Source organism: Sander lucioperca, chromosome 8 (genome assembly GCF_008315115.2).
Source record: "Sander lucioperca isolate FBNREF2018 chromosome 8, SLUC_FBN_1.2, whole genome shotgun sequence".
Classification (NCBI taxonomy): Eukaryota; Metazoa; Chordata; class Actinopteri; order Perciformes; family Percidae; genus Sander; species Sander lucioperca.
This window is the reverse complement of record NC_050180.1, coordinates 29,250,098-29,272,223: the sequence shown is the minus strand read 5'-3', so window position 1 is coordinate 29,272,223 and position 22,126 is coordinate 29,250,098. Positions and strand designations below refer to the sequence as shown.

General features: G+C 39.7%; 2 protein-coding genes across 2 annotated transcripts; both read right to left on the bottom strand.

The window, feature by feature from the left end:
• Positions 1–989: 989 nt before the first annotated feature.
• barx2 (BARX homeobox 2) lies at positions 990–11,646 on the bottom strand. The gene is made up of 4 exons (XM_031290918.2): positions 11,228–11,646; positions 5,819–6,128; positions 2,807–2,891; positions 990–2,367 (listed from the first exon to the last, which is right to left on the bottom strand). Exons 1-4 carry the CDS (start codon positions 11,412–11,414, stop codon positions 2,080–2,082), a joined length of 870 nt encoding a protein of 289 aa, XP_031146778.1. The 5' UTR covers positions 11,415–11,646; the 3' UTR covers positions 990–2,079.
• Positions 11,647–14,951: 3,305 nt separating this feature from the next.
• rbm7 (RNA binding motif protein 7) lies at positions 14,952–21,527 on the bottom strand. Its single transcript, XM_031290891.2, has 5 exons — positions 21,271–21,527; positions 20,796–20,958; positions 19,100–19,175; positions 16,187–16,280; positions 14,952–15,943 (listed from the first exon to the last, which is right to left on the bottom strand). Exons 1-5 carry the CDS (start codon positions 21,361–21,363, stop codon positions 15,587–15,589), a joined length of 783 nt encoding a protein of 260 aa, XP_031146751.1. The 5' UTR covers positions 21,364–21,527; the 3' UTR covers positions 14,952–15,586.
• Positions 21,528–22,126: the final 599 nt, after the last annotated feature.

Below are 22,126 nucleotides of genomic sequence, written 5' to 3'. Positions count from 1 at the left end.
GAAACAGTTCTGAACGGCACATTTTGACAACCTTGACTTTTTCCCTTGATAAAGTTCACTTTTTTCACTGAGACTGAAAAAGTAAAATGTTCAATCATACTTCCAAGAAGTGTGGGGACTTCTGCTGTTGAATGCACACACATATGAAGCATACTTAAAGTGTTTACACAAGGCGTTAAAGCACAGTACACATTACTCAATGAGAACCATGCGCTGTTTGCTTTACAAACCATCCATGTCCGGTATCAGGCACGAAAAATACACTTCAGACTCGCTTAGGGTTACAGAGGAGCCCTAAGGTGCACTACAGGCTATCTTGTTTGCTGTACAGATAACGATGATAAATGTCACAACACAGAGTGCTTAAATGCTTTCTTCTCTTGAATGTGATTCATGGGAAACTTTGACTATGGGTAATACATCTTTAAAAGCTTTCTTGGTAATGGATCTGCCTGAACTTCAACCTGCCAGGCCTATACTGTTAGCGTGATGTGACAGTATGTCCGACCTGTAGGCAACTTTAATTTGTTGTTGAACTGTTTTCATTAGAGACACACCAAAACAAATTCTTGAATTTCTGATTGCATATGTGAAGTAGCTCATGCAAAACTAGCATCAGTGTGACGCACTTCACATTAAGAATATAGGGTAAAGACAGGATTGTATCGACCAAAACCTTAAAGCAATTGTACTAAATAATACCAGGTAAGAATGTAAATGATTACTATTTTATTAAGTGTATTTAAATACATAAACACACACTTGTATATAGTAAAAATTATGGTACATAAACCTAAAAAAAAGAGAAAAAACTGCAAACAAGCTTACCAAACAAGCATTATATACATCAGAAAAATACTGCACTTTTATGAAACAATAACAAATAAAAATAAATCTGTATAATTAAAAAAGTGAAACTCTTTAAATACAATTCCTTGTGAGGGAAGAAAGTAGAGTTGGAAGTGTATAGAGAAGTCAGTGACAAGCAGTTGAAGATAGTGTTATGTTAATACAAGTCAAACATACTGATTGGGGTACTCATGCAAAGCCTGCAGGCTAAAAATGTCTTTCAGATTTTAAATGTTCAGCATTTGCTGAGCATCTTTGGCACAGGCTATGATTTATTCCCTCTGAGAATCTCTGACAGCTTAACAGTCTTAGTGGCCTCGTGGCAGAAAGCAAAGTCATCCTGACTCCCGTGAAAGGAGAAAAAAGATCAGGGACGGCAGTAACATTATACATACAAACTATTTTAATCCAATATAAAACAGCAGTTAAAAATACTGTTTTACATATATATCCGAAACACCATATATCTTATACTTTATACACATTTCTACAGTATGATACAGTGTATGGCTTGGCAGAAATATTGGTTTTTCAAATTGAAAAAAGAATGCAAGCTTTACCGACCAAATAATGAACACTTTTGCACCTTAAAGGTGTGCAGCAGAACTCCAACGTAAACATTGAACTGTTCAAAACTTTACAACTCTGTCTCCAAAAACGGCACTTGTAATGAATAATCACTTTAAAAAATATACTTGCATTTTATTAACACTTAAAAAGCTTTCCTCTGAGACAGACAAGGCACTGTAGCCATTTAATATTATAGTTTTTGGCAGTGAAGTAATTTATAATAGATACATAGAGACACTACAGTAAGGCAAACCTTGATATTTTGGCACATGCACTATGTGAGGCATCTTGGAGGGCCAGCGGTGTGTTTGATCTTTCATAGATGTAATGCACAATAGGTGATAGGTGATGCGGTGATACGTGTTTTGATTTGACTGACCTGCTTGAATTTGACAGATTTATACTCCTTATACAGTTTTAAAGGCCATTTTCTCCCAGTGCAATCAGTGTCTATGCATTTTTAGCTCTTTGTACTGTACGTTTTCTAACACACACAAAAATAAAAAGGCTGCATTAGGTAAAGATTGGATTCCAGCAATATGTTTCCAGTCAAATCCCTAAAGCAAATGGCTCTAAACACCAAACAGGCTTTTTACAGTGATCTCCTGAGGCACTATTTGTTTTCAGGTTGGCATCAGTCTTTGGTTGTTTTGTTCTTTCTTAGCTGGCTGCGTGAGTCTCTGACTGCATCAGGAGCGGTGGCTCTCGCTCAGATTTCTCCATCGCTGCGGCTGGATTGTGAGTTTCTGAACTGAGATCTTGAGGTTTACGCTGAGATGCCTCTCCTCCGTGAGCCAGCGCTGCCTCCTCGTTCACCTTCCTTTTCATATCCTCTTCCTCCACCCTCATTCTTCGTTCTTCAGCCTCTATTTCTTCCGTAGTGGGAATGGAGTTCTTCTTGGGTCTTCCCTTGGGCTTAGTCGGGGCCTCATGACCTCCTTTGAGCACCTAGGATAACACACAGACTATCTTAGTGGTCTGGTAATAAATGGCAGGAGCAGTCAAAGGCAATGCTTGCTATTATAGTAATTAAGAGAAGACATATTGCTGCTGGCTGCCTCTTGTGCACTCATTTATCTTTAATGATTTCAGGTCTTTTTTTGTTCTCTGAGTTGTTGACCTTTCTGCAAAAGTGTTTGCTCTCCCTGATGTCATCTTCGGTCACATTACACACCACACCCTCTCTTCCTGTCATACCTATCATTCGTGTCTCTGTCATAGTTCAAATCAGCCTTACATGAAACAGTGAGTTAGGAGTAAAATCAAAACCACCCTTTTGGAAGAATTTATTTTTAAAGGATGACAGAAAAGATAAATAGAGAAAGAACAGTCATTCTTTACAACAATCATTGTTCCTGGATCTGCCTGGCTTTACAGTGTCTCTTACCATTTTCTTCCACTTCATACGCCTGTTTTGGTACCATGTTTTCACCTGGAGCTGTGTGAGACCAAGTGACTGGGCCAGGTCTAACCTGCAAAATCACAAACAAAACAAAGTGCATGTTAGATGGACATTTCATGTACTTTATACATTTGGGTCCTCCTAAACCTGAACAGGCTATATAGCCTACCATATCATTCACATGCTTTAAGAATCAGCACTTTTCCCAAAAGCACCAATCTGTCTATTCCTTTTTTCTCCCACTGACAGGAAAGTATAGAAATGACAAGCATCTTGATAATAATTATGTTTTTCACCTTTCCACCAAGTATATACAGTAATGCAGCTTCATGCCTTGAGGTTGCAGCATTTGCAGGCTTAAGTACAATATAAGACCTCTCTAACACGCTTAACTCCGTCTTTGAATCTCACATCAAAGCTGCTTGCTAGTAGCTTGAGTTTGACACTGTACACCTGCAGCTCTGGAAACAGTGCCTGAAACATCTGTACCGCGACCAGTGTTCCAATCACAGCGGTTGTAGCTGGACAATTGAGTCTGTTGGGAGAAAATTCTGAATGCATCCACCACATGTGTTGATCCATGACTAATAGGGCTATTGGATGGTGTGTAATGTGATACATCAGGAAGGGACAGATACAGTGAACAAGGCATCCATTTGTAAAAGAAAGAAGCGGTTATCTGGGTTTTTTTTTCCCAATGAGATTTCCTCCTCCCTGCTCTTTTTAGTCTTTAACAGTCAGATGAAGGGATTCTCACCGCCTCCCCACTCACCCCCACCCCCAAAGTAAAAGGAACTGACTTTCAATTTATAGGAAGCAGAGAGGGCGAAAAGGCGTTAACAGAATCTAAAAAGCAGAGCAGCAACAAAACCCCTAAGATTGATGGGATCCTCGACATAACCTTATGCCTTACATAAAAGGCTGTGTGTGGTTTTTGTGTGCGTGTATGTCTGCGCTTCAAAAAACACCAGACATACAGGCAATCAAGCTGTCTATCAAACTTCACTATCATGCGTGCCCCAGTCTGTAGCAGTTCAACAACTGGAGGCATGGAAAAGTAATTGCAGGAAAACACCCCTCTTATTTATGGTCATTAGTTCTCAATGGAGAGAAACCACACACTCACAGCAATAGAAACAGCATTTGAGTTACTCCCTCTGGGCTATCGCAAGACCACCATTTTTTTTTCGTCCATTCTCACACCTTTCATTAGGGCATCTTGGGTGTAACTGAAAACTTTTTTTTATAATGATGATGAGGATTATTAAGACACTAATTATTACAATTGGAAGCTGCATAAAATCATTATTGCTCTATGATATGAATAAAAGGGATATTTTTGGTTTTGGTTCCTCTCGCCCCTGTGCGTAAAGTCTTTTCAATTCAAAATTGCACAGGTTCCAAGCCAAGAAAAGGGAGAGAAAAGAAAAGTTATGTTTGGATCATAACAAACCAAAGTGGGGCGCATGCCACACCTTTGATGTGGGGCTTTAAAGGGGGATTTTCTCTGTTGATGTTTTTCCGCCAGCTGGGTATTTAATTAATTTTCAACACAGTGTCAGATTTGGATATTTTGACAGCACACAGTATTTTGGCACAGCCATTCGTAAGGGTGGTTGGTTTTGATCACTGAGTTGTGCTCAGCCTCTGGGCTTCTGCTTTAAGATGACGCATGGCCCCTTTCCAACGGCTCCAGGCAAGCCAAGATGTGATATATTTAATAATGCATCGTGGGAGTATTCCCCACAGATGGGATGTAAATGGATGACGAATAAATCAGGTTTATTCCAAATATGCTAATGTAGTTTCAGATTAGATGTGGTAAGTACATACTTTGTAAAGAGGATACAATGTGTGAGAGGTCTGTGTTGCTATTTGTCTAAATGCATGAAGATACTGTATATGTGTTTTTAACTGCTGATTTACTCTCAGTATCTACATATGAAAAAAGAAAGATGAGTAATGTGGTGAAGTGTACACACATCCAATCTCTACTTGATGCAAAGGTTCGCAAGCAGTTTGAAATTCCTACGGCGCATGTAAAGGAAAGCTTTTTACAACATCTATAGTTCAATACTATTGTGGGTTATAATGGAAAGGCAGCCTGCAGGCCAAATATAAAAGTGAGGCGCACAATAAAACTGGAAAATATGGTCTAACCTCAAAAAGAAGGTCCCAAAAATGACCCACAGAATGGAACTTAAGACACAGATATATGTAGATGACTTCATTTTACTGTAGAAATGTACTTTATATACACCTGCACAAGTGTGAAATGATTGGCAGTAAATCAACGTAATACATTTGTGTTTGCTTGTGTTGGCCTCCGTCCCTGCTTTCTTGAATAAGGCAGTGTTTCTTTGTTGGGGCTTTTTGCTGTTCGAAAGCTCAGGGTTAAAACGTTACTCTTGTCTCAACTAGAATGCTGAGGTAATGCTCTGGCTTAGACAAATTCACATTACATGAGACATTCCCCACAGGATAAATCAAAAATTATGACGTTAGGTTAACCGCTGCTTGATAATTGCAGTTGTGGCTTTGTGAATGTGCTTGTGTCTGCGTGTGCATGTACTGTACTTTCAAAATGTGCTCAATGCCAGGTATGTAGGTTATCAAAATGTCACAGTTAAGTGCTGGTAGCTTATATGACTTTGATTTTACATCTGGTTGAAATTTAATAACTCGTATCAGTTACCTTTCACACATCAGTGGTTTGCTTTCTTTTAACTTAGTCACAAAATTGTTACAGTAGCTATGAGGTTAGCAGGCATGATTTACCATTTTTTATTTATATGCTTTTATGTGGTGTGCTGTTGCAGCTCTTACTGTGTGTGTGTGTGTGTGTGTGTGTGTGTGTGTGTGTGTGTGTGTGTGTGTGTGTGTGTGTGTGTGTGTGTGTGTGTGTGTGTGGTGATTTGTGTATTTCCATGTATGTGCAACAGACCTTTACTGGAATCTACCTATTCAATTGCGTGTGAATTTCTCAACTGTACTGACCTATCAGGTGTGGACAGATACTTCTGCTTCTGGAACTTTTTCTCCAGGCCCATTAGCTGCAGCTCTGTGAAGATGGTGCGGCTGCGGCGTTGCTTCTTCAGGCGGGGCGTGCTGCGCTCTGTTTCCGACTCGCTGCTGATGCTGAGGGGTGTCTGGCTGGGTGAGGGCTCGGAGCCTCGAAGATGCTGCGGGGAGAGCAGGTGAGAGGGGACCCCGCCCGGAGACGATGGCTGGGGGAGTTGGAGGGGCAGGTTGGGGGGCTGCCGCGTGATCACAGAGAGGAGAGGGTAGGCACGTAGTGACGAGGAGCCTGGAAGAGCAGAGACAATGTGTCAGATGACAGAAACAGAGAAATGCAGTGTAATAAGAAGAAAAAAAGGATATTAGATGTTCTTTGAATCACTGAGTTTTTACTGAGCTCTTATGGGCCTCTCATTCACCTTGGTTGTACCATTATCGACCGCCTGTAATTGCTTAGACACCTCCATTTTTAATTGCCCTGTTTTTGCTGTAAAAAGTGTTTTGCTTTTGACCTCCACGAAGAGGGCTGTAATCCCAATGACGCAGACTGTGTTTTACACCGCTCCTCTGAACCCTTCAAATGAATGATTATTTTTCAGAGGTTGTTAAACCATAACTGGCTTCCCAACACACACCACATGCACACAGTGAGCCTGACAGCATGATGTACATGCACACACGCAGACACATGCAGACACAGAATGAACTCTAATAAAAACCTAAAAACTAAATCAAATGCTGTTCAGCTAATAAACTTTTCTCTTGTGCGCAGTCATATAGAAACACACATTTTTGCTCTTTATCAGCGCAGACAGAAGTAGCAAGACGCCAGAATCAATAAAAAGTAACACTTGTCTGGAGCCAAGATGAGAGGGAATGAGACCAGGAGGTTGGCCAACAGGATGCAGTGGGTCAACCACAGTAAACATAATATCTGCCAGAAAAATCCTTACGGCCTCAAATATGAAATAAATCCCTTAACCAACATATACAAGCCGAATGAGCACAGAGCAGACTGTAATGCATGGGCCGATAAGGAGGGGATTATAGGAGTAGAGGTGGAAGATGTAGAGGGAGATAAAAAGGCTGCAATGGAGCACAGAAAAATAGAGGATTGTTATACACCAACCCACACAGTATGTGTGTTCCTGGTTGTCTGTGGTGGATCTGTGTCCTTAATCTCCTCATCGACTGCAACAGACAACCTAGACACACGGACACACACGAACACAGACACCAGTGGCCACAGGTGGCAAAATGTCAGACGTTGACTTTGATTTTTTATTCCTGTTCCTTGACTGTTTACTGTCTTTTTTTCTTAAGGCTGGTGAGAAAATATGGACTACAGTACAAATGTGAGGACGAGGAAGACAAACACTCTAAAAGAAGGTGGGGCAAGTCTATTTTTGTAATCTGACACTATAGTACAACAACTATTAGATGTAAGTCAAGCATGAGGAGCTAAAGCAGTGCATACAAGTACACATGTAGGTAAGCACAGTTGCTCTGCACTGACATACAGAGACACACACACACACACACACACACACACACACACCAGACACTGCCTTGGGCTCATCATGACATCATGGTAAGGTGCTGAGGTCATCACTAATCCTCCAACCTGAGATTGCTGCTATTGCAACAAGTCTAGACAAGAAGACCTCTTTTCTCTCCTTGTACGCTCTCGCTCTCCATTTATACCTTTCCATTTACTATATTGCTCTCCGTTTTTTCTCTGTAAATCAGATCTGTGTAAAAGTAAAATTTTCTGATATCAGTGAATCATCTGATTAAATGTTCAAGCTTGTTTAATAGGAGGGATTATACATTAACATGTATCCAACTACGTGCAAAAGTGGAGGGGAGCGTTGTTTTGAACGGGCAACATCTCGGTTTGTCTCCACGACTGTCAGGAAATCTCTTGTCAACACAGAGCTTGAAGTTGTCTCCGGACAGTCCCTCAGAGAGCACCAGAGAGAGAGAAAAAGAAAGAAAGAAAGAGAGAGCAAATAGGGAAATGTCAGCCGTTGCAGTGACTTTCCATTAACAGCGAACCCGTCTCTCTGACATGTTGTTGACAAGTGCTAGTGTGCTGTCAATAGTCTACAAATAAACTGTTTGAGTAGCTGCAAGAGCGCAACTTGGCCCCATGCTACTCTTGATAATCGCAGTTGGAATGTAAGGACCGGCACAAGTGGTTCTGGTGACGATTACAGAAGACATACCTGCTAAGAATAGATCAAGAAGAGCTGTTTGTTAAGCATTCCTTTCAATACAAACAATTTGCTATATTGATCACATAGTTTTTATGACGCAAGTCCCAATTAAATGAACCATATTTCCTGTATCAGCCTGCTCCCTTTCATAACATCTACACTCTCTTTTTTTGTCAATGGGATGCTGAAATGGATGATTCATTGCTTAGCTATGACAAGTATACATGCACGTTTGCCATGTTTTGGATATAAACTGTCTGGTGACAGCTAGGGAGCTGCTCAATTAAACAGTTTTCTTTGGGGGGCCTTGTCCTTTGAGTGCAAATCAAACACTACCTGGATGGGAAGGGCAACAGGCCACACAGCTTTTTTATCTGCCCTAACTCGTTGCTTTAATTAATTAGAACCATTCACATTCAGGACATGGCAGGTTGGGGAAATGTAATTCCAATTCTCAACAAATGGTATCTTGTTGAGTTTTACTGTCATGGTATATTCCCAGTCACACTGACAAACTTCTCTGGCTGAAGCATCGCATTAAACACAAGCATTAAAGATTTAATGTGAAACGTGATCCACACAGGTATTCATGTGGCAGCTGAAATCAGATTTTTTTGGTCGAGATAGAAACATCTGATGGCAGTGGTTGAGCAGAAATGGCAGGGAGGGGACAGGTTGTCAAACATTATCCCTAACTGAAGATGGATGATGTGCCCACATTTTGTCTTTGTGTGTGTGCATACTTGCCCGTGTGTGTTGACATGGGTGTAATCAACCTTTTCAAGCTGGCTTTGTGCTTAATGGGAGACTTTATTGTCTGCAGCAGATTAGTGTTTAAGATGGGATGAAAACCCTTTTGCTCACTTGGATTTATTCTATAATACCTTTAGCCAGTACCAAGCCAGTATGCAGCGGCGCTCGGGCTACACACACTCCTGCTTTTGTTTTTGTTTTTCATCATGCTGTCAGGTGAGATTACACCACAGTTGATCTTAATCTCTCTCACCTCTTCCACTAAAAGCCCTGCCCTGGGTCCTGCTGAGAGATTGGACTCCAAATGAAATATTGTAACCTGCCATTACGTTGTTCACTGTTCAGCACCAGGTCAGGGCTCAATGTCTCTGATCTTGCCCTAAATGACAGGGGATTAACTCTGTGAGTATAAGCCACTTTTACTGTACAGAATCATGGTCTGTATTTCATTTCAGATTAACAGAAATAAGATTTACAGTAAAGTGTCACAGGACAAAATACAGAACACAATTATGTTGGTATGTTTGAGTGGCATACCAGTGATGAACCAACAATTAATTTGTTGTCAACTCCTTCAGGCAACATTTTTGGCATCACTGTCTTTCAGCGGCCTCCGCTGGCAGCAGGAGGTTATAGCATCCCTTCCTTCTTCAGAATGAAGAAGTCAACTTTCACTGTTAAGGGACCACAGGAGCCAGTCGCCCCTCTTTGGCCCGAGACCTGCAAGCCTGCCAGCTTCTATATCAGGCACTAAAAGCCATTGATGTTAGGGAATATACTGTGTCTCACACCCCCACAGCTACAAATAAGTGGTGGGCACAGTGTTCTGATATGCAGGGCAGGTTACTCTATCCATCCGAACAGAGGGGTGCCAAAGCCCAGTCATAGTGCCCTCTCACATACACCAATCCATATCAGAGGGATGAGGGAATCGCTTTCCCTATTTTTATCCACCCACCGCTGTCATCATCAAATTGCAGTGGCTATTATTTCAGACTTTAGAGCAATTATCCTAATGGTTACTAGAGTGTGCAGTAGCCTTTCAGTTGTTTGGATTCATCTGGAAGTACAATTAAGAATCAGTCACGACATTTTGTTTTGACAAGATTACATGTGGTGTGCCAACTGAGCTTTGCCATACTATTTTGGTCATTTTCAGCAAGTACAATACACAGCCTGCACACAGTCTGCCATGTAGTCTATCAGCCTATCATGTAGAGATCTAGATGATTCTAACTATCTGTCTGAAAGGAAAAGAGAGTAAGCCCTTAACGGGCTAGTAAAAAATTGGGAGAAGAGTGATTTTCATTCAAAGGGATCAGCTTTAAAGTGTATTGATTGCATCAATAGTTTGTTTTCGTTCTATATTTTCTTCTGTATAGATCAAGATAAATCAGTGTGCAGTGTAATGAATCTTTAATATGGTGGTATGACCAACCACACTGTAAATTACACTTTTTTTCTGTGCATAACTTTACTTTGTTTTAGGTCACACACATTTCTGTGTCATAGTAGTGCACTAACAAGATACAATCCTCCCATTTACAAATGTCCAGCAGCAGCAAAACTCATTACAGGGAAGGCCTTTGGTTAAACAGAGTAACAGTATTAATCAAATTAAATTAGACCAAATACATTGTATAATGTTTAAAGCCTAGTAACCCGTGTCTTCTAGTGAGATTTATATTTTGTATCTGTCCCACTGCCAGTTCATTGACCTTTATGTGTAACGACTCTTCAATTCATTTATCAGCTCAACAAAAGCCCTGAAGCATCACTCACAATCACTCACTCTGCCGCATGTCTCTGATTTTCAACACTGCAGTTTTCACGCTGCAGTGATTTTTGAGTACAGAGTGAGGAATTCGTGGTAAAACTTTAGGAGGACGCATGCATGAATTAATTGGGATTCAGTTTAAACTACTTCTTTATAAATAAAAAAAAACATTGATGCTAACCTATAAATTTAAGTAATGAAGATGATAAATGAATGATGCGGTGTTGTCACAAATTTGAATATTCTCATATGCACAGTTGCATGAAAGGGGAATTATGGTTTAAAATGAATCATTAGGATCCAACTTTATGGCACTATACAAATACTGTCATTACAGCACAACAGATAACACACTTCACACAATGTAGCTATTTTTCACCAGTCTGATATAGGATGTAAACTTTCTGCACTGTAAATTCACATTTCCTGATCCATGCAAAATTAATCATCGCTTTTACATTTAAATAAAACATAAGCTATATTAATAATGAAATTGATCTCATGCGTAAAAGTGTCCGAATTTCCAAATAACCTCCTCAAATCTACAAATGCTATATTTGCCTTTTAGTTATATATTTTTTCTAATGCGTTTCTTTCTTAATTAGTCAAAAAAACAAAAACATAAAACAGTCCTCTTACCCGAGCATGAATGAAGAGGCTTCGGCCGTACAATGAGCGAAGGGCACACCGAGTAAAGAGAAAGTTTTTCAAAATAATCACAAGTCTCCTTGGAGAGGATCTCGTCAATCATGAATGTCTTGTAGCGCCGCCTGGCAGCCTTCAGCTGCCCGGGGGAGGAGAGCCTCAACTCGGCTTGACAGTGCATGATCTGTCCCTATGCGCCGTGCGCTGTCTTCGCTGCACAATATGCTTTGTTCACTAATATCTAAGGCTGTGCAGGTTTAACCGTGTGGCAAATGCGACTACTGAAGCTCATGCGTTTAAATAATTCATTGTTTGTCTTTCAAAATGCAGTTTAGTTTTCCCTGACGTGTCGCGGTGAAGATCAGTAGCCTTCAACTTGTGCTGCGCGGAGCGCTAATGAACAGAGTGCGATCTGTGCTCACACCCACTGCTATATAAACCATCCCTGAACACATCTCTACTGCTCCATCTAACCCTCTCTCTCTCTCTCTCTCTCTCTCTCTCTCTCTCTCTCTCTCTCTCTCTCTCTCTCTCTCTCGCTTTTACAAATACACTCATGTAGGCTATAGGCTACATACACATTGCCCACTCCCAAACACCCCCCACCACTAAAAAACGTTTCTCTCTATGATTTCTTTGTGTACAATTTGGTGTGTTTTTCGTCAGAATTAGGTCATATTTTCAGAATGAAAACTAATGTTTAAGCCTAATCAATACAAATAGGCCACGTTAAACCTGGTCTAGGCTATTAAGTTTCAGATCAAATCCAAAGACCTCCGTGGTAAGCTATTTGAGGTAACATCGTGCCGCTTCTTTTTTTCAAACGCTTTATTTGAATTATTTGTCTTGATCTATTTATTAAATTAGCTATTGATTATCCCGTGTCCAACTTATTTTCTTATTAACAACTTATAACTTAGGCTATTTCATCAAGTTCGCTTTAGCCATACAATACACAATCTAATCTATTCGATATTTTAACTCTGGACTTTAAGTGCCATATCGAAAGCGAATTAAACCAGTAAGGTAACAAGGGGTGAAAATCTTTTCTTTCTTTCTTTCTTTCTTTCTTTAAACCCTTAACATAAGGGGTGTTGTGGTTTAAGCCAGTGTGTCGGTTTAGTTACATGACGAATGATAAATTTAGCCTTGATCATAATTTAAATGATTATCGTTAGTATTAAATATAACAATTATAGTATAACATATATAACAAATATAATAATAATAAAAACATTTGTAGCAAAATAAGGAATTTCTTGTCGAAACAGTAGGCTATAATTATTTTAGCCTCCAAGAAAAAAACCCACAATCAGTGGCTCAGTATGAAGAAGCAAAAAGTCAGAGCATGCGGTTGAAGGCCAAGTCAGTAATGTCATTTTCTGTACTGACTTGCCAAGAAAACTGACGCAGTTAATAAAACATTATTTATTATGAATTAACAATTGCTCGCGCGCGCATGGCGTGAAGGCACGCCGAAAATGACACGCTGTCTCCCTAACAATATCTCAAAGAGAGCAGGCGCAGGAGCGTCTATAGTTCATTTTCCAACTTGTGATATGGCACACGTTTGATTCAACGATCAACATTTTTTTAATGAATATTATGTCAGTCAGATCAAACGGCCTTTAAGAAAATGCAGCAGTACAAGGGTTCAAGGACACTGAGGCACTCAGGGGGGTAAAGTTTAAAAAGCCTTATAATATAATATATCAGTGTCATAAATCTACCTTTTAATTAAGTTCATAATATGACGAAATGGTTTTATTCCTTATTTTACTTCTTTCTGAGAATTATTTCAGATAGGCCTGTTGCAGATTTCAGCAGATATTTGTTTTATGACTAAGTGAGTTGATAGGCTAATAAAAAGAGTTTGGTCATTTAGCCTACATGTTGTTATTTTAAGTAAAATATAAGACGAATCATCCCTGTGAGGAAACCCAAGAGCAGGTAGTTTCAAGTAGCCTAATGTCGGTGCCCTAAGGGGGGGAAGCGATTGTCATCCAAAGAATTGGAAATAAATAAACTGGTGGCTCGTGCCTCCGAAGCCGCCGTGTTCAAAGTGGAGGAGGATTATGGAGGAGGAAATATGGGAGCTCTGCATGGGGAAGCTCGGCTTCTTTTCAGACGTTAGATGGCTTGATCAAAGAGGGGGGGGGGGGAAGGAGAGCAACTGCTGTGGAGCACATTTTACTTTGGGAGGGTCGGTGAGGCCCCTGCAAAAAAGAAACGGTGCTAAAGATTTTACTTTCATATTTTGAACCATCTTGTTAAAACTTAAAATTTTAAAAACTTTTCGGATAAGATAGTTGTTATAGCCTACTTTCAGTGTTTTTAAATAGACCTGCAGCGTAGCCTACTTGTTGAATTGATGTGGTCAGTTTCGCAAAAGAAAATGTATAATTATATAAATAATATAATTAAAACAATTGAACTGCATTTATTGTTTCCAGAAAATCCGACAATGTGAGATAATTCCACATGTTCAGCTATTTAAAAGAAAATGAATATCGCATTAAAAACTTAAACACTATGTCCAGTTTACTTAGGCCTATGTCTCGGGCTACGGCACCAATGAACCCAACAACCTGAGGTGGTGCCAGGATCCGGGAATCACGGTTGCAGGCATCTTGTCACTTGTGGATTGCGTTGCGGGACTGCTAGAGAGGGAGGGTCTCTGGATGTTTGGAAGTGGATCATTTCAGCAGACACGCTTCTATATAAATCCACACAGCAGCGGCTACCGAACGGCTTCTCTAATCCGCCCGCTGCAGGGCTGGAGACGCCAGGCAGATCAACCAATTAAAAGAGTTATGCCACAGCCAGGAGCTTAATAAGGGCCTTCCTAGTACCGACATCGAACACAGGATACTCTCTATTAGTACGAGTTGGGAGCATCAGGATGCAATCTGACACGAGACAAATTACAGGCAAGACACAGAGCTTAGTACAGAGGGTGCAAATGCACCTCCACTTTTGGACACTGGGAGATTTATTGGGAGATATAGTTGTCGATACAGCGCGGGAGCCGCTGCTAGTGCCATAAGCACTTTCGGAAGGGTAGATTATGACCTCAACACGGACATTAAGGGATTTGATCATCACTGTGCTGTAAGCAAATCCGAATTGAGACACTAAGGCATCGATGCTGAAAGGCTGATCGCAACATGAGATGTTAAGGATCAAAGTGCTGCTAATTCTGGGATAGGACAATTCTTTCACATTTGTAAATTGACTAAAAACCTGTGCCATTTACAAAGTGGTGGTGTTAAGACTCTTCTGATTAAAGAGAACAAGATATCTGTGTTCAACTCTGGTGAACAAGAAATAAACCTTAGCATAATTGCATGCTGTGCAGTCAACAGGGTGGGTGTCAAATCCATTTAAAGACTTGAAAGCATCCTAAATAGAAAGGTCAACTGTAGGAGCTGATCATGTGGCTCAGTTATATTTAACATCTTAATTGATTCAATAAAAGGATGTTTGTGGCGCCACCTGTAGATTACTTCATAACCCACTGCACAAGCATATTAGTTACATGTGGGCCATTTATAGGTGCAGATAAGGCCATGTGTGCATGCATTACAGCATGTAGCATCAACATACAATAGCTCACTTAGTTAACTTAGTCACATACTACAGAGCTGTAAATAGCATTCATGATTTACAGCCAAGACTCAGGCATTTGTGTTGTGGCCAGATGAAAGACAATGCAACATCAAATGAAAGGAGCTTTATAATAATGAAAATGTTCCATTTTAAAACAGTTTGTATTACAGACTCAGAATAAAAAAATAAAACAAAGCCCATTTTTTTGAAAGAGCAAGGTCAACAGATCTAACATTAAAAAAGGATGGTGCCCTATTGCCGTAAAAGTAGTGCTGGTGGAATCTTTAGCTGAAAATTGTTCTTTTTTTTGCAAAGTACCTGAAGAATTTTTTGGAGCACCATTTAAATACGTTTTGCATAACAAAAAAACTTGCCAATATCCTAAATCTTTTTTTTTTTTTTTTTTTTAAATACATGTTTTTTTTTTCGTCTTCCAAAATTACTACCAGTCATGTCTGTTTTTTTTCCCTTGCTCTCATCAATACAGCTCAAAATATTTGCAACATCTGTGAGGAAAAGCTCACATGAATGAAGTGTACAAATTTTAAAAACGCCTTAAAAGTAAACAAAAATGGCTCTAAGGCATAAGTTATCAAATCTTCAAACTGGTAGGATCATGTACAAACAACCTGAGTACATACATGTGAATTTGTCAACATAATTTCATGATCTTTTTTTTTTTTTTAGTAAGCTGTCCACAAATTTTTGAAGCGCTGAAGTCCTTACATAAATCCTTTACGTGTCTCAGTACCGTCGCCATCTATTATTTTGGTAGCCACGGTTGCTACCCTTATCGTCATGTCTGTTGCCACCTCTGCTCTCATGGTGACGGTTGCCACTCCTGTTGTTCTGATGGTGATAGTTGTCCTGGCTGTGGCCGTGTTGCTGATGACGACCGGGAGCTGGCACATCTGTGTAGCGCTGATTCCTGCCACCGCTGTTCATCTGGGACGGATGCCGATAGGGGGCGTTATCGTGTTGCCTTGAGCCACTCCCACCGGAATTTCCACCTGCAGGCGGCTGCCTCTGCAGAGGCTTGGAAAAGCTGCCATTTATCTCCTCAAGCTGCTGCATGTTGAGCTGCCACATCATGTTGTTCATCTACGGATGAAGGAAAAGACAGGTAACATGACCCGTGTTTCATACGGTTTATCAAGGGCAAAAAGATGTTTATATTCCTGTCAAAATTATACAGTGTACACATTTCTTCATTTGTTACAGAAGAACAGTTTAACTAAAAACAAGCAAAGAGCAGGTCTGAACATGTCACATATTCAAATAAAAACTGTAAATGCTGTCATGACTGTGCAGTGCTTTGTCATTGTAAAAGTATAAAGAGCTTACCATGACATGCTTCTGCAGATTATCGGGAGATGAATAGGACCTCTGCATTTGGGGCGGAGGACTATATGGTGGAGAGCTGAACTGGATCGGGGTCCTGTAAGAGTTAAGCAAACCACTGTCAAATATTTTCTCCTCATAAAAAGGCAAGAACAACAACAAGTCCATTCTTCTCTTTACTTTTGTGGCGATATAAGCAAGTAGGGGTGTACCATATTGTATTTTTCATGATATCGGTATACTTTTTAATATCACGGAATGAAAAAAAATTTATATTGCGATGATGGCAATATTCCTACTTGTTTAATGTAATTGCCTGTTAATTTGGCAACTGTTTAGATGTGTCTTTGTTGTACCATTTATATTTTATACAGAATCTGATTTAAACTCAGAGTCATGGTTTAAAAAACAAAAGGTACGTTTTTGTAGTTTTTACTGACTATTTAAAGGCAAACCATGACACTTATTTGGTTGCAATTGTATGTTCCTGAAATTAATAATAAAATAGTTTAGTATTTTGTCATGCCATCAAGAATACCTTTATTGCAGATACAGCCTAAAAATATTGTGATATTACTTGAGGGCCATATCGCCCACCCCTAAAACTCAAGGAGATTTTTTTTATGTAAGAGTATGTTATATTTAGTTAAATGTTTAAGTTGTTTTTTTTGTTTTAAAGTGAGAAAGCCTGGGTTCAGATCAACGATAACTGGCTAGCTCAATAATCATACTTTGTGATACGGGTCCCTGGTGTTGTTTCTGCAGGCCTGCCATCTTTTGGGTGTTTAATCTGCTTTAGTCAGTCACTAAAATAAAATGCACAACAAATGTGTTTCAGCCCGCTCTATTATGTTTTTATCCAGGGAGTCAGTTACATAATTGTTTGAACAATTATAACAATATTCACATTGTAATTTGTTCTAGATGGATACATGTAAAAAAGTATATAAATTGAACAACAGTTATTTTAAACTACTAAATCTAATCTCAGTTATCCAAGAAATGTGTTAAGCTATTTTTTCTCCAGTCTTGTTCAACAAAGTCACATAATTGAAGCACCACGAAATGCAAGACTTGAAAACAATACATTACACTGGTCTGATGCTGCCCAATTTAACTCTTGGGCAAATACTTTCAAGTTTTCCAGCAAATGCCCTAAGGGCCTAAACAGGCACTGATGCATGAAAGTTGGCATGAAACATGGAAAGGATTGCACACAGAGATTTCTATACGAGTAAATACAGACCAGTCCAATCCCATTTCAAGCCACATCTTTTGCCAGAGCTCTAATTTTAGTGCACAGGGCACTGCCAAGAGCATGAAAAACATACATGTCTAAGTAATATTCAATAAGGAGGAAGCATCTTTGGAACAACTTTAACACATACACCGAAAATCTGGTGCCATTTACAAACTAGGGCTTTGACTCCGAACTTCGTTATTCGAATATAATTTGAATATTCAAAAAAATATTGATATTCGAACGAATATTAGGCAGCCCTTAATATTCGAACCTGTTATGGGCATTGTTTTTTGTAAATGTGTTTGCTTGTAAATGTTTTCAATTCAGATTCCGAGGCTTTTTCACGCATTTCAAAATGTAACTTTCGCTCGGCCGTAGCGTGGTAGCGTTGCATTTCCCCTGACTTATTTCCTGATTCTCCTTCTCCCTATTAACAATGTGAAATCAAGGAGAGTTAACTTTTCCTGCTACAGATGTCTCACCGTGGTCAGAAAGCACAGGGGAGACGCTTTGTTCCTCTCACTATGACTCTAGAGTCGCTACTCACTCTGAAACTACCGGTCACTCTATTACACCCACTCCCCCCACCCCCACACACACACACACACCGGCTCGACGCACACACCAGCGCAAAAGTATAAACATCAGACCACTTACGTAGGCTACAGTGAAAGCTCCGAACTTCCTGTCGAACGCATACTGTTTGTGTTTAATCCAGGGTCTGACTTTTAATTAAAAAAAAACAGTGGTGGCAGTGTGTTTTTCTTCTAACATCATTGCTTGCCTATTAACTGATACACTGCCCTCTGGTGGACAGAACACATACGAAGTTCGATACCAATATAAGTCTTACTGAAGGCATTTAATGGTCAAAATATTATTAATACATATTCAAATATATTCAAATATTAATATTAATAAACAAATGAACTTTGAATATGATTTTTGGGCAAAAGTCAAAGCCCTATTACAAACATACAGTAGTGCCATTCCTCCAAAGTATTAACTAATGACAAACTATGCTACCAAAAGGCTCCATCCACAGCCCAAAAATAGGCACGCATTTGCTATTATTGTTATTATAGTTCAACATTTAATTATATGTGGGAAAGATATTGCACAGATCATCCCACTCTGTGACTTGCGTCCAAGACATGTCTTTTAAAAAGGGTATTTTAGGCTCATGAAGAAACAGTTGAAAGACATCACCAAATGGTATGATTTACACACATTTTGCACAATTAACCTTATAATTCAAAATAGACAAAACGGAAACAAAACAAAAAACTCGAACTGCTACAGCCATTTGTCTCATAGCTTGAAACAACCAGTGCTGTGTTGATGCTGTTACCCCAACATAGTTGTATTCAACTCCATGACACACTCATAAAAAGAAACTCAAAAAAAGCAGCTCAAAGTTGAGATGATACACCATGTGGACTTCCTGTGAAGGCAAAGCAACAGGCCACTTGCTTCACTTGAAATCAGTTATAGAGCCACAATATAAAATGCAGCTGAGAGCCACCATAGTGAGAGCTGTATCTGCAAAGCTAGAGGGACACAAATGTCTATCCAAGTTGAGATAGAGGCAGAGATGAGGCAGTAGCTGCTGTAATGCTCCTGATGCTGATGCTAACCAGATTCTGAACAAGCTGTCCATGAGACATTCTTACCTTTGGCCATGCGGATTTGGGGTATTTGCAGGACTTGTATTCTGGGAGTTCCCTGGACTGCTGCTATGACTGCTACCTATGATGGGGTAAAAGGAACAAAGTTATTAGTAAAGGATAAATCAATGTGTCACATTGTGTGATGCATATCTAATACAATACACATATAGGGGCATTCAAAACGGGCATGCTGTAAAAACAAGCAGTATTGTAATTAATAAGTTACATTTTGCCTTGAGAAACAACTACCATAAAAAAAAAGGTAGATGTTATATCTTGGGACCATTTTACAAAACACACAAAACACACACGGACCACAGGAGAGGTTGCCACATGTACTAACCTACTTCACAGAAGCACATTTCATTGATATGTGAAATCAGCAAACTTGTTTATTTCGGTTGTCATTTTCAGGCGTAACGTTTAAAGATATATAGTTAAACACGGTGAACGGGATGAGATCAGAGCATATGCAGTTGTTCACTCCCATGTGCTTATGGCGCGTTCATGCCACCTGAGAATAACAGGGACCGCCTCCGTGATTACGTTGTTTTTCCGACTACCAGCGTTCACATGGTTAGGATGGTCGGGATGCGTGTTCTTCTTCTTCTGTTATATTGGCGTTTGGCATAACAACTTGTTGCATGACTGCCACCAGCTGTTGGCCGTAGCCTAGAGCATCAGGTGTGTTAAAACATGGTGAAAACATGGAGGCCACAATAATTTGCTGCTGTTTTCTTATGCGAGCATACAAACAGCACATCATCAGGTGTTTGTGTTATCTGCAGGATACGGGATAACGGGAAAGGACACGGATAGTGTTGTTTTTTTATACATGAGCCTATTTATGAATAATTTAAAACATGTTATGTCTGTGTATGTTTCTCAGCAGAGGCGTTTGTCCACAATAAACAGTTTATTGTCATTGAAATATGTTCAGTCAACCAAAGTCGCCTACATCAAACGTCAGTTGTCAACAACGCGTCACCAACTGGGAAACTCGGTGATTCCCACAGGAAGTGACGTAAATGATGACGTTTTCACTCGGAAAAACGTTTTTCCATGTCTATGAACGCACGGTTAGCCCCGTTAAATTGTATGTATGGGACGCGATATTTTTTCCCCCCCACTATGGCCACGCCAAGACCCGCCATTCAATAGCATTCACACACTACTATTGGCCAGGCGTCCATGCTTACAATAACAGGTCCTATCCCCTGACCAATCCCCTAACCTTAACCACTCGAGGGGAAATGCCTAACCCCAACCAATAGAGCTGCTTCGTAGGGCGGGTCTTGGCGTGGCCATAGTGGGATTCGTAATTTTGCGTATGGGACACAGGAGTTTTCTACCCGGAAGTTATTGTAAACAAACATTGTGATTATGTCTATATGGAATGCCTGAATATGTGAGATAAGCACAGCCCCTTCATTTAAATATAAGAAATGAAATAAAAAGTGAAATAAATTAATGTGGCATTATGAAATAAAAGCCCCCCGAAATAAAAAATGAGTAACGTTATATTGACTCACTTGTGTTTATCATTTATTGCATCATGTATTTATTACAGCATAGGCACATTTATTTATTTAATATTAAATACTATGGCATTCCATACTTCTCAAAATGTGGCTAGCTGTTAAATTTATTTGTTCTAAGTAACGATAATGTTTGTCTATAACAAGTTGTCAAAACTCACCTGATCTGAACTGCACATGAATAGTTCTCCCATGCAGCGATGTCCCGTTGAGTAGCGACATGGCATATGGCACGGACACTTCATGTTTGTAAACGGCAAAACCAAACGTTTTCTGTTTTCCATCGGCGTCTTTTGGAATTTTAGTTTTGATGAGAGGTCCTGCCTGCAAAAACAAGCAACTAACGTTAGTGTTATTGAGGTACCCAAACAACAACTAGCTAAAGCTAACGCTAGCTGCCGTGAGTGAATCAAGAATTTCCCTTGAAATTGTCCAGTGTGTGCACAACATAGTCACGTTAGCGTTATAACATTATAAAGGAGCCACATGTATTGCACAAGAGCGTTCCAATTAATAACTTAGCTAACATGTTTGGCCCATGACGCTTTCGATTTGTTAGAACTAGCTATGTGCGTTATGCTATCCGTCCACTTGACATTTGCTAGCTAGCTAGTCTAACGTTAGCAACAACAGCACCTGTAAAAACAGCTCAAACAAAAGCTCCTCCGTCACTCTTGGATCCAAATTTCTTATGAAGAGCGTCCGGTCCGTTTCCTCCTCTATTCCCATTATATTTGCGCAGATACTAGCACTCTCAAGCGATTTAAATGCTAGCTAACGTCTAGCGTAAAAACGCTCTACCCCAATATAACCGGAAGGCCTGTCGTAAAGTGAAATGCCGTTACATTTCTGCTTCCGTCGTAGTGAACAGGGCAACTTCACGACACAGAAAATATGGTATGTTTTATTAATGTACGGTTAATCTATGCTGTAAATGTTATACCCTTGCTTTGAGAGTAACTCATTCGGTTAAGGGTATAAACTGCAACAGCAGGGATGAATGCAAACATGTTTTTACTAACTAAAGAGTTTTGTTTTCTTTGGGAGGAAATCCTCACATTTGAGAAGCTGGAGCCAAAGTCTCCAATTCATTGTGTCTTGATAAATGACCCAAATGATGAATCATTCATCAAAACTGTTGCTGATTAGTTTTCTGACCATTGACTAATTGATTACAGTTTTTTCCAACTGCTTACACACGTTTTCAAAACTATGTCTCCTTTTTTCAAAACTCTACACACACAAAATGCAAAATGCCTCACATCTCCTTTAAAATGAAACACTGCATTCAAAATACCATAAACACATATCAAAATGCATCAAATGGCAAACACTTTTTTCATAATAGTAAATTGGGGTTGTATGCACAAACAAAGTCTGATTGATTTGTAATGCTGAAATAGTCATTAGATAGTTGCATGCAATATGGACGCCATTGTAAAGCTACTCAAGATGGGCTTTTCTCATTGTCAATCCGTGGTTGATCACATGA

Bases quoted from the DNA above. Each gene is read 5' to 3' on its own strand.
- barx2 (XM_031290918.2), bottom strand. From the start codon at position 11,414: ATGCACTGTCAAGCCGAGTTGAGGCTCTCCTCCCCCGGGCAGCTGAAG. The intron at 2,892-5,818 runs GTCAGTACAGTT...GTGATTTTGCAG, and splicing joins TATCTGTCCACACCTGATAG to GTTAGACCTGGCCCAGTCAC. The intron at 2,368-2,806 runs GTAAGAGACACT...GTGTTATCCTAG, and splicing joins GTATGAAGTGGAAGAAAATG to GTGCTCAAAGGAGGTCATGA.
- rbm7 (XM_031290891.2), bottom strand. From the start codon at position 21,363: ATGGGAATAGAGGAGGAAACGGACCGGACGCTCTTCATAAGAAATTTG. The intron at 16,281-19,099 runs GTAAGAATGTCT...TAACTCTTACAG, and splicing joins CCAAATCCGCATGGCCAAAG to GACCCCGATCCAGTTCAGCT. The intron at 15,944-16,186 runs GTAAGCTCTTTA...CTTCATCCGTAG, and splicing joins ATCTGCAGAAGCATGTCATG to ATGAACAACATGATGTGGCA.